At 43.4% G+C, this 13,329-nt stretch overlaps 1 protein-coding gene across 2 annotated transcripts in view; it reads left to right on the forward strand.

Annotated features, from left to right (window-relative positions):
- Positions 1-13,329, forward strand: part of iars1 (isoleucyl-tRNA synthetase 1) — a 307,104-nt gene that overhangs the window by 136,410 nt on the left and 157,365 nt on the right. For both annotated transcript variants that reach the window (XM_060910911.1, XM_060910910.1), the window contains exon 16: positions 12,699-12,893. In XM_060910911.1, coding sequence (XP_060766894.1) covers positions 12,699-12,893 — 195 coding nt within the window. The remainder of the gene's footprint in view (positions 1-12,698; positions 12,894-13,329) is intronic.

Here is a 13,329-nt window from a genome sequence, read left to right on the forward strand (position 1 = left end):
CAGTGAAATTTCATTTAATTTGGGCAAATTTGACTAGAGTTACGCCCTTGATTATTAACAAACTTTGGCGCTTTCATCAAGTTGTGCTTGCTTTCTGAAATCAATTTCCCTCACAATATTTGGAGGAATTTCATGTAATTTGGCAAAAAGGCTTTTTTTTTTTTTTTTTTTTTTTTTTTAAATCCCCCCACTGGCCGAAAGGCCTGAAAGTGCATATTCTGGACCAATTTTGTGTTTTGTTTTGTTTTTTATATGAAAGTATGTCCCTTTACACACTCATCCAGAAGGTAATTTTGCACAAGGCCATCTGTCTACAGCAGAAAAAAATAAAACAAAACGCGTCTGGAAAAATCCCAAGGGAGTCTGGAGCCAGATTCGTGACGTTATCTGCGGAAGCGCCAGCAGGCTGCGCGAGCTTTGCACGGTTTCAGTGCACAGCCTGTGTAGACCAAGCGCTCCCATTTCTCTCTCATTGTCCGGTCTTTTGGAAAACGCTGAGTACTAATCCCATCAAGATTTGGTGTTGCTACACCCTCCTACGATACATCTATTAACCATTTTAATAATTACGCGATAACGCTGAAGAAATTTGCAGAAAACCACCAGGTCGTTTTCTCATAAACAAACCAGCGCTGACGTAGGATTCAGAAGGAGGCGTCCCGCATGCGACGTCACGAAAATCAATGTTTGCCGGGAAATCCAAATGCCAAGTTTTTTCAGAGGCGGACCAATTCGCCTCAAATGGCTCGATTTCAACTGAATTTTTCTGGTATTGCACAAGGTAAAAAAAAAATTGCAGAGAATGCCGAATGTTAGATATTTGACCAAAGTTTAATATAAAATGGGAGAATTACATTGATCTTGCTCCTGAATTTACCCGTGATATGCACTTGAAGGGGGATTATGTCGAGGTGATGTATGTCTGTCCGTCCCGGAAAGGGTACTCGCCTTCTGAAATCAACTCCCCTCTCTCAATTTTTGGAGGAATTTCACGGAACTTGACAGGATTCTTTGTTCTATGTTGGTAATACGCATATTGTAGTTTCATTCAGTTCAGTTGCATTTTACCAGGGTTACAGCCCTTGATTACCAAACTTGTACTTTGACAATTTCATGAGGGTCTATTAAACACTTACAGCATAGATATAGTTGCCAGCGGGGGATATTGTGCTCAGAGCGCTCTTGTTTAACACAAGGTAGAATAAATTGAATGACTACAGGAGGTTACAAGGAATTTGTAGCATTCCGCTACACTTGTGAATTGTCTGGTCTTGATGGCCACAGGCAACACTGTCTACCATCCCCCATTTACGCAGGCGGTGTCCCACCCCCACTTTCATGCTGTGAATCTCCCGTTCTACCGTTCCAAAGGTGTTCTGTTGGATTTGGATCCAATGACTGGGAAGGCCACTGAAGAACAGTGAGCTCAGTTTGAGATGATTTTGGCTTTGTGACATGGTGCATTATCATGCTGCTGGCAGTAGCCATTAGAAGATGGGTAAATTGTTGCTAAGAAGTAGGGCTGGGCGATATGAGAAATTATATCACGATATATTTTTTCAAAATTTTCGATAACGATATATATTACAATATAAATCAAATCACCATTTTTGTATTTTCTTTAATTTTCTGCTCAAAATATGAACATTACAAATTAGTAGTTCCTTCCTAATTTACAAAAATAGCTTAACAAGCCTTCAAGTTTCACAGAACCAAAACAAACTGGATGCACATTCTTTTGTTCTTTTTGTTCAAATGAATAAACTGAAACTGAAAAATAAAAACTATATACCATTGTTCATCATTTGTGCAAATTCTAGCAGCTTTCAAATAAACATAAAAGACATATTGACGTGTAAACCTTATGCTGCAAGGAGAAAAAAAGTGCAATCCTGTACGTCAGTGTGTTTAAGGTTTTGTGTAACACTTTGTTGTATGTCCGATTTTAAATATCCAAAATACCTCCACACAACCGAAGATCTCTGGCCCTTCTTTTCAACGATGTCCTCCAGGGCAGTGCTCTGACTTTCCTGTTCAGAACTCCGGTCAGTCGGCTTCTCGCTCATTTTTATAATCACTTTGTTTCACGCGCTCCTGCAAACTTCACCACAGCCATGCTGTGCATTGCTGCTACACGTGTGTGTTTGTGTGTGCACGCAACCTAACTTGACGTGGCTCTCTTCCAACTGATTGGTTACGTGCGGTACTGTTTAGTTATGATTGGCTATTCGCGTGTCTGTCAAAACTTCGGATGAAGTAATTTTATTGAAGGCGTAGGCTTATCGTAGGCATATCGTGTGTGTCTAATTTCTAATCGTAGAGATTTTATATCGTGAATAACATCGTAATCGTAAAATCGCCCAGCCCTACTAAGAAGGGATGCACATAGTCCGTAATGATACTCTGATAGTCTGTAGCATTCAAGCGATGATTGATTGATTGGTAGTAGCAGGCCCAACATGTTACAAGAAAACATTCCCCACACCATTACACCCCCTCTACCAACCTGGACTGTTGACACAAGGCAGGTTGGGTCCATGGATTCATGCTGTTGGTGCCAAATTCCAACCCTACCATCTGTGTGCCTCAGCAGAAATTGAGATTCATCAGACCCAGTCATGATTTTTTTTTTTTTTTTGTCTCCAACTGTACAGTTTTGGTGAGCCTGTGTCCACCTCAGCCTCAGCTTTCTGTTCTTGGCTGACAGACATGGTCTGCTGCTGTAGCCTGTTTGCCTCGAGGTTTGAGGCTTGAACCAGTCTAGCCATTCTCCATCCATCTCTCATCGACATGGCATTTCCGTCCCCGGAATTGTCGCTTGCTGGATATTTTTTTTTTTCTTTATTGCACCATTCTGAGTAAACTCTATTACAACCTGACTGCTGTGTGTGAAAATCTCAGGAGATCAGTAGTTATACAGATGTGAACAAATTTGTTGGTACCGGGCTTGTAGTACTCGAGTCCGACTCGTGTCCCAATTTTAAGGACGCGTGACTTGACTTAGACTTGAGCACCGATGACTCAGACTCGTGCATTAACTGCATTCGGACTCATAAATTGGAGACGAGGGCTCGGATTTTTTCTTGATTTTTTTGTAACATGCCATAATAATTTGGCATAAGAGATTTATATCTACATTTTTTTTTTTTAAAGATATTTTTTTGGGCTTTTTGCACTTTTATTGGATAGGACGGTGTAGAGACAGGAAATGAGCGGGAGAGAGAGAGACGGGGAGGGATCGGGAAATGACCTCGGGCCGGAATCGAACCCGGGTCGCCCGGATTTATGGTATGGCGCCTTATCCACCTGAGCCACGACGCCCCTATCTACATTAATTTTTGTACTAATTTTGTACAAGAGTGTCACACCTGTGTGCCCTGGCATGTGCTCCAGATAGATTCTCGGGCGTGTGCCGGACAGTGTGCATACCAAGCCGATTCTCGCGTGTGCGCCGTAAATGACTCGCACCTGCACAGGATTAAGACGCAATCAGCGCACTGATATATAAAAACTGTGAAAACGCACTTACTTTGCAAAGTATTGAGTTGCATTGCTGACACATTACTGAGCCTTATTTCCTTGTTTGGTTTCCTGTTTCTCGTCTGTGATTCTGCCGAGTCTACGATAGCCTGTTTGTGCCTCGCTCGACCTACTGCCCGTTTCACTGTTTTAAGATTTTGCCTGCCATTCTGGATTGTTTACTGTCTTGACTTGTATTAACGAACACATCTTCTGCATTTACATCCGTCTCCCAACCATCTCTGACAGAATACTTCGCACTCCCTGATAAAGAGAAGCACATTCACCTGTTCATACATCATGTTCAGGAACAAACTCATGTTAATGGCGCTAAAACAGCCACCATCATATGGTGCGGTTGGAGTCTTGTTCTCGGACTCGACTCGGATCAATAGTGGACTCAACTCGAAATTTTCTTTAATGACATGAACTTGAATTGGGCTTGAACACTGGGGACTCGAGACTGGACTCGGACTCGAGGTTTAGTGACTCGACTACAACACTGGTTGGTACCCTTACAGCTTGTTGAAACGATGCTTTATTCCTCCTCAAAAGCAATGAAATTAAAAGCAGTGTTTTCATGTATACTTGCATGCCTTTGGTATGTCAGAGTAAAGCAAAAAAAAAAAGTGTGAATACGGTATAAATGATTTGTGGGGGCGGCACGGGGTGTAGTGGTTAGCGCTGTCGCCTCACAGCAAGAAGGTCCGGGTTCGAGCCCCGGGGCCGGCGAGGGCCTTTCTGTGTGGAGTTTGCATGTTCTCCCCGTGTCCGCGTGGGTTTCCTCCGGGTGCTCCGGTTTCCCCCACAGTCCAAAGACATGCAGGTTAGGTTAACTGGTGACTCTAAATTGACCGTAGGTGTGAATGTGAGTGTGAATGGTTGTCTGTGTCTATGTGTCAGCCCTGTGATGACCTGGCGACTTGTCCAGGGTGTACCCCGCCTTTCACCCGTAGTCAGCTGGGATAGGCTCCAGCTTGCCTGCGCCCCTGTAGGACAGGATAAAGCGGCTAGAGATAATGAGATGAGAAATGATTTGTTTGTTTTACAAAGATATTCTCATATAGCCTGGACAGATTTGTTGGCACCCCAGGAAAGATTATAAATAATTGGATTATGATATTTCAAACTAATTGTTTAATCTTAATTAGTTTCACAGGTGACTTCAATCTTGGAATCAGTCATTCAGTCTATTTAAATGGAGAAAAGTTGTCACTCTGCTGTTTGGTATCGTCGTGTGCACCGCATTGAACATGGACCAGAGAAAGTGAATGGAGAGAGTTGTTTGAGGAGATCAGAAAGAAAATTATAGACAAGCATGTGGCGGCACGGTGGTGTAGTGGTTAACGCTGTCGCCTCACAGCAAGAAGGTCCTGGGTTCGAGCCCTGGGGCCGGCGAGGGCCTTTCTGTGTGGAGTTTGCATGTTCTCCCCGTGTCCGCGTGGGTTTCCTCCGGGTGCTCCGGTTTCCCCCACAGTCCAAAGACATGCAGGTTAGGTTAACTGGTGACTCTAAATTGACCGTAGGTGTGAATGTGAGTGTGAATGGTTGTCTGTGTCTATGTGTCAGCCCTGTGATGACCTGGCGACTTGTCCAGGGTGTACCCCACCTTTCGCCCGTAGTCAGCTGGGATAGGCTCCAGCTCGCCTGCGACCCTGTAGAAGGATGAAGCAGCTAGAGATAATGAGATGAGATGAGACAAGCATGTTAAAGGGAAAGACCGCGAGTTGGCCTTGTGGTTAGCGTGTCCGCCTCTTGACCAGGAGATTGCCAGTTCTACTCATGGTTGGGTCATACCAAAGACCATCATAAAAACGGTACCTACTGCCGTCTGGCAAGGCACGCTACAATACAGATGTGAGTGGGGAATCAAACTCTCGCAGTTACTAGAGGACTCGCCCCCCCACTGTAACTCTAGCTGTGTAGGCGAGAGGCCGAGGGCTACAGAAACGGAGATCGGCGCTGCACCCATACGCCTCAAAGAGTTGAGTTGGTTAGTACTGGGACAGGAGACTGCCTGGGAGGACCAGATTCTGGTGTGAGAGGGACTTTGATGTTAAAGGGAAAGGCTCTTAGATCCTCTCCAAGCAGCTTGATGTTCCTGTGACAACAGTTGCAAATATTTTTAAGAAGTTAAGTTCCATGGGACTGGAGCCAACCTTTTTGGACATGACTGCAAGAGGAAAATCCATCACATATTGAACAGAAGGATGGTGCCAAAGGTAGAAAAAGAGCCAAGGACAACTTCCAAAGAGATAAAAGTTGAACTCCAAGGTCAAGGTACATCAGTGTCTGATTGATTGGGTCTGTCACGTTTTGAGCGACAGCGGGCTCAATGTAAGGACTCCATTGTAACAGCATGGATGCAAACGGCGCGCCTTTTGCCGGATGCCGCCTTTTTCACGGCTGTCTGGGGGGCTTGTGTGAATCGTGCAGATCCGATGAGGGTTTTTTTTTTGGGGTGGGGGGTGTTGGAGTGTCGATTATAATTTCATCAAAGTAAATTCTGTATTAAAATTACTAAATAAGCAAATGCCGTTACAGTCCATGAAACATAGGAAGTATAAGTATGAGAAGAAAACAGTAAATCAGAAAGCTGTGTATGTAAAGCCAATTGGCTGCGCGCCATTATCTGCTGCTGGCTGCACTTCACTGCACGCGCAAGGATTTCCATCAGTCCAATGTAAGTTACGTAATTGGCTTTACGTGCGCAGCTTTCTGATTTACTGTTTTCTCATCTCATCTCATTATCTCTAGCTGCTTTATCCTGTTCGACAGGGTCGCAGGCAAGCTGGAGCCTATCCCAGCTGACTATGGGCGAAAGGCGGGGTACACCCTGGACAAGTCGCCAGGTCATCACAGGGCTGACACATAGACACAGACAACCATTCACACTCACATTCACACCTACGGTCAATTTAGAGTCACCAGTTAACCTAACCTGCATGTCTTTGGACTGTGGGGGAAACCGGAGCACCCGGAGGAAACCCACGCGGACACGGGGAGAACATGCAAACTCCACACAGAAAGGCCCTCGCCGGCCACGGGGCTCGAACCCAGGACCTTCTTGCTGTGAGGAGACCGCGCTAACCACTACACCACTGTGCCGCCTTACTGTTTTCTTCTCATCTCATCTCATTATCTCTAGCCGCTTTATCCTGTCCTACAGGGTCGCAGGCAAGCTGGAGCCTGTCCCAGCTGACTATGGGTGAAAGGCGGGGTACACCCTGGACAAGTCACCAGGTCATCACAGGGCTGACACATAGACACAGACAACCATTCACACTCACATTCACACCTACGGTCAATTTAGAGTCACCAGTTAACCTAACCTGCATGTCTTTGGACTGTGGGGGAAACCGGAGCACCCGGAGGAAACCCACACGGACACGGGGAGAACATGCAAACTCCGCACAGAAAGGCCCTCGCTGGCCACGGGCCTCGAACCCGGACCTTCTTGCTGTGAGGCGACAGCGCTAACCACCACGCCACTGTGCCGCCTTACTGTTTTCTTCTCATACTTTCTATGTTTCATGGACTGTAACGGCAATTGCTTATTTAGTAATTTTAATACAGAATTCACTTTGATGAAATTATAATCAGACACTCCAACCCCCCCCCCCCCCCCTCCCCAAAAAAAACACTCATCGGATCTGCACGATTCACACAAGTCCCCGTGAAAAAGGCAGCATCCGCCAAAAGGCATGCCGTTTGCATCCATGAACAAGGAAAAAAAAAGTCAGACTGGAACTTACTAAAATGCATATTGACAAGCCACAATGCTTCTGAGAGCATGCCCTTTGGGCACTTACAGTAATGCATTTATGGCTGAGGACTACAGTTAACTTGCTAACTTTAGGACTGCAGTTGTCATGAACAGTTTTGCACTCAAGTTTCCATCAATGAACAGTTTATAACTTCAACAAAACAGACGTCATGTTAAAACTATAATGATTTTCCTGGTTACACAGTTATACTTTGTGACTCTATCGGAGACAGTTATAGAAGCGAGTTATTTATAATCACGTCATCTGTTATCACCCAAATGAGGATGGGTTCCCTTTTGAGTCTGGTTCCTCTCGAGGTTTCTTCCTCGTGTCGTCTGAGGGAGTTTTTCCTTGCCACTGTCGCCACAAGCGTGCTCATTGGGGATAGATTAGGGATAAACTTGGCTCATGTTAAAGGTCATTAAAATTCTGTAAAGCTGCTTTGCGACAGTGTCTGTTGTTAAAAGTGCTATACTTGACTTTGGACAGATGAGACAAAACTCAAGCTTATTGGCAAGTCACATCAGCTCTATGTCCACAGAAGGGGAAAAAATGAAGCTTTCAAAGAAAAGAACACCATACCTACTATGAAATACAGAGGAGGTTTGGTTATGATTTGGGGCTGCTATGTTGCGTCTGGCACGGGGTGCCTTGAATCTGTGCGGAACACGATGAAATCTCAAGACCATCAAGGCATTCTGGAGCGAAACGTGCTTCGCAGTGTCAGAAAGCTCTGTCTCAGTCGCAGGTCATGGGTTTCCCAACAGGATAAAGACCCAAAGCACACAGATCAAAGTACCAAAGAATGGCAAAGAACAAAACGTTTGGACTATTCTGAAATGGCCGTCTACGAGCCCTGATCTGAATCGTATCGAACATCTCTGGAAAGAGCTGAAACATGCAGTGTGGCGAAGGCAGCCTTCAAACCTGAGACAGAGGGAGCAGTTTGCGCAGGAAGAGTGAGCCAAACTACCTGTTGATGCAGAAGTTTCATTGAGAGCGACAGAGGTGGTTTGTTAGCAGTGTTGAAGGTTGCGCAACAAAATATTAAGTTAAGGGTGCCATCATTTTTGCAGAGCCTAATTTAGGGCGCGTAATACGCGATAATACGCGTTTTTTTATCTGTCTGTCGCACATCCACTTTTTGGGCACGAGTGAGATATCGCGTATCTATTCATTTTGTTGTGCATTTATAAGTAGAGAGCGTTTAGTCGCATTTTACTGAATCTTGTGCGTATCAATTTGTCAGCACCAGCTAGCAAGCACTGCGGTAAATATAGCGTTGTTTACACACCAATCGGAAAGGACCGAAGTATTCCGAATGGTTTATTTAGCGGGTAAAACAGCTTTGTGAACTGTTATATCATTGGTCACTGAACCGGAAGACAGTGTATCTCAACCAATCGTGTGGTGTTTTAAAAATACCCAAAAGCACATGGCATATCGTTCTGTCTCATCCAAACATAAGTTTGTGTACAAATATGATCTTAGTGACAGTGTGAAGACATACTAAGTCATTTGATTCTGATTGATAATGGTTTCTGTAGTTTGAATTTGATATTTTCCTAATGCTAAGGCCATTATTAAAAAATGTTCTGTTTCCGGTCCACCGGCCAGGTGAGTGGCGTTTGTGCGCTTGACGCCGGTTTTTCGACATTTTTTTTCGGGTTCGTAAATCTAAAATCGAACTTGACATTTCCGCATTCCCAGGGCTTTCCACTAAGGCTCATACTAGCCACCCATGACAAATAAGTAACCGGGGGGGGTAAACACAAAATAAACTCCTGTGCACGCAGTTCCCAGGATTAAATGTATTTTCCACAGACCATTTATTTATTCACTTTACTCAAATACAAAGTAAAATGGGGCGGCACGGTGGTGTAGTGGTTAGCGCCGTCGCCTCACAGCAAGAAGGTCCTGGGTTCGAGCCCCGGGGCCGGCGAGGGCCTTTCTGTGTGGAGTTTGCATGTTCTCCCCGTGTCCGCGTGGGTTTCCTCCGGGTGCTCCGGTTTCCCCCACAGTCCAAAGACATGCAGGTTAGGTTAACTGGTGACTCTAAATTGACCGTAGGTGTGAATGTGAGTGTGAATGGTTGTCTGTATCTATGTGTCAGCCCTGTGATGACCTGGCGACTTGTCCAGGGTGTACCCCGCCTTTCGCCCGTAGTCAGCTGGGATAGGCTCCAGCTTGCCTGCGACCCTGTAGAACAGGATAAAGCGGCTAGAGATAATGAGATGAGATGAGACAAAGTAAAATGGCAGTAAATCTTCTTTCTTTTCTTGCGTATTGCATCATGAGGCGTTCCTGGCTTGTAACTCTCTTATTTTCGGTGCATGACACATTCACGCAGCTGAGCATGCTATGAATTAACAACGACAGCGGTCTGCAGTGGCGGCTACACAATTAAACACTCGGCGAACATTTCTCCATTTGTGTATGAAAATACACTCCAACCACTCAGTTTGGTTTCATTTACAACCAACGCTGTCTTTTGATGCCAGCACGTAATTGAACGAGAGAAGACTGGTTTACCGGAGACAAAATAAGCGTTATCTCTGCTTCTGTTCCCTCCGACGGCCCCGACACACTACTGCCTCCGCTGAGTGCGCGCGCACTCTGAACTGAATCAGCTCTGCGCATGCGCCGTGCGGCACAAAAAAACGGCAGCCACCATGAAGGAAGGAGATCCGGAGTTTTAAATTTTGCTTAAGTGTGAAATTGCAAAATGGTATTCTAGCGAACAACAAAATAGTAAAGATTCAGAAACACAAATCATTCAGTGATCATTTTAATAGTGTAATTTCATCCGAACTAGGCCTAACGCTCGATTTAGAACTACAAAAAGTCCGTGTGTCGGACATTTTAAGTACCTTTGTAAAAGTTTTGCAAATGTTGCAGTCAGCATTTAAAATGCTAACTTAGTTTTTGTACAAGTTTCAGTTGATTAAACCGTCATATTTTATTAAATGTGTCTGCTTTTGTAATAAAAAAGTACTGAAAGAAAAAGCAAACACAGCATTGCGATTTCTTATCCATCCATATATTAAAAAAATAATAATAATAATAAAAAAAAATAAATCCCTCCCTCCCGACTGAATTTTTTTGCTCACCCAGTGGACAGGAAACGGATTTTTTTTAAGGATGGCCCAATATACAATTAGTTTGATGATGTTTGGTATTATGTAAGTTTTATTTAAAAATATTATGAAATATATTTAATCTGTTCTTGTGTAATTGTAGGTACTGTAAGATTGTAAATGATGGAGATTATATACTTTTTAGGACGTCTGAATTTTGAGATTATCTCCAGTCATTTATGTCAAAATCTAGTTTAAACATGGGTAGATTGTTTAATGTTTTTCACTTTCATGAAAGGTGGTCTGAACAAAACAAATATGATAGCATTTTTAAATATTTGATAGTGATTTTATTTTATTCAGAAAGTCAGATTTTTCATCTTATTAATTGTGGCAAGACTGCATGGATTTTAGACTTAACTATATCAAATGATCTAATATTAACCTGGTCATATTTGATATGCAATATTAACCTAGTCATATTTGATATGCAATATTAACCTAGTCATATTTGATATGCAATATTAACCTAGTCATATTTGATATGCAATATTAACCTAGTCATATTTGATATGCAACATTATACTACTGGTGGTCAAATTGGTAAAAATAGGCTAGTCACATGATTTATAGTAAAACAGTAACCTAGTCATATAACAGAAAACTAGTCATATTTGTAAGGTTTTGCAGTATATAATTCTTCATATAGTTTTTGATCTAAAATCTTTACATTTTTAAAGTTCAGATTTGATCATAATGCAGGGATGTGATTTTTCCGCGAATTCGCGGAATTCCGCTTTTTTCACCTCAAAACTTGAAGAAAAATTTTTTTCCGATTTTTCCCTCATCCACATTCGTATCCTATTCGTTCCGACTTTGTTTGAAAGATGGCAGCCTCGGATTTGCATCTTTACGCCTCGATCACGGAGGCTGCCATCTTTCAACTCTTTGTTTGAAGCGAGTTACGTACAGCTATCTAACAAGCGCGTTCATTGGTTGTTACAGAGCGATGAGCCAATCATGTACCTCGTTTCATCTCAATGACGTAATTGCGTAAATGACGTAATTATGTCAATGAGATGAAACGAGGTACGTGATTGGCTCATCGCTCTGTAACAACCAATGAACGCGCTTGTTAGATAGCTGTACGTAACTCGCTTCAAACAAAGAGTTGAAAGATGGCAGCCTCCGTGATCGAGGCGTAAAGATGCAAATCGAGTTAAAGAAACCGACAGAATAATGAAAAAAAAGTTCCGCTGGGAATGGTTGGAGAAAAACCGCGGCTCGCCTCGGGGCGAATTACGTCACAAGGCGCGGGGCTAGCGGGCCCTGCTCACGCTGGTTCTTTGGGGTGTGTGTGTGTGTGTGAGAGAGAGTGTGTGAGTGAGCAAGAGTGAGAGAGTGTGTGTGTGTGTGTGTGTGTGTGAGCGAGAGTGAGAGAGAGTGTGTGTGTGTGAGCGAGAGTGAGAGAGTGTGTGTGTGAGCGAGAGTGTGTGTGTGAGAGTGAGCGAGAGTGTGTGTGTCAGAGTTGCATGTTGACCATTAAATTGGCTTGAATTTGTTAATCATGACAAGTTTTTTCTTGTGTGTTTGCTTGCCATTTTAGTACAATTTTTAAGTCAGAAAACCCCAGAACCCAGGAGCTTCGGGGGGCTTCCCCCCCTTGTCCCCCCACCAGGCCGCTGCCCTGGACCAGCTGCGGCCCCCAGACCCCCGGCTAAAATTTTCAGATAATTTCACCAGCCCCAAATCACATCCCTGATAATGTTTGTGCAATACTATAAACTGTGGATAAGTGTTTGCTGATATGGTTTTCATATCACTGTATTAAAGGATATGTATAGTGCCATAATTATGATATTATATAGATTAACATCTGATATGAATGTTTGTTACATGTATTTAGTTTTATTAATAAAACTGTTCTGTTTATAGATGTACTCTTGAAAATATCTACCAATGTATTACTTATTTTTCTGTCCCCACTAACTGGAACAAATGAGGGATATTTTTACCCATGTTAATATTTTCTGTCCCCTGTTTCTGCAACTAGTGAGGGATCTGTCCCCTATTTTCAAATTCCTAGATTAGGCTCTGATTTTTGTCCATGCCATTTTCATTTGTTTTGTTGTGCGAACTATTCAGTTGAATCAAAAAATCAAAAGCAAAGTCTGGTTTGTGTTAAACATGGAACAAACAATGATGGAATGGAACATGAAATTTTGTCAGTTTCAAGTTATTTCCGATATACGTAGTTGTAGGTAATTTGGTGATTATTTGTACTCTCACAAATGCCAGTTTTTCCTCATTCTTCTGGGTGTTTGTGTTTTCACAGCATAGACTGCTTAACTATCCCATCGCGCTGTGGGAAAGGCGAGCTCAAGAGGGTCTCCGAGGTCTTTGACTGCTGGTTTGAGAGCGGCAGCATGCCTTACGCCCAAGCGCACTACCCTTTTGAGAACAGGCGCGAGTTTGAGGACACTTTTCCTGCCGACTTCATCGCAGAAGGCATCGACCAGACCAGAGGATGGTACGAGGTTACACACCAGCTGGATAACTTGCTGCATCATGCAGGGGGCCACGACTGTAATCGATTGCCCTTCACATAGTTATACTGCAGCTAACGGGCAATGAGTCGATCGCATTTCCATATTTGATTAAGGCAAAGTGGTGTTTTTGATTAGCTGTGGGTGAACCATGTGACAAGATCCTTTTAAGAAGGCAAGAGGAACTAAAATGTACTTTATTATTAGTCCATAGACTTAAATCCGAGACAACGATAACATGAATTGAGGAATAATGTTTTAGTCATGCAGTAGGACATTGCATTTATCACACTGAAGATTGTTCACAAGGGGGAGCTAGCGGAGCAGCACGAGGGAACAATAGTGAGGCTATAATGTTTTCCGATAAGACTTGGGAAGGAAGATGATGTGACTATGGGTGTTAGTTAAAATAACGAGGTT

This window comes from Neoarius graeffei, chromosome 26 (assembly GCF_027579695.1).
Source record: "Neoarius graeffei isolate fNeoGra1 chromosome 26, fNeoGra1.pri, whole genome shotgun sequence".
In the NCBI taxonomy this organism is placed as follows: domain Eukaryota; kingdom Metazoa; phylum Chordata; class Actinopteri; order Siluriformes; family Ariidae; genus Neoarius; species Neoarius graeffei.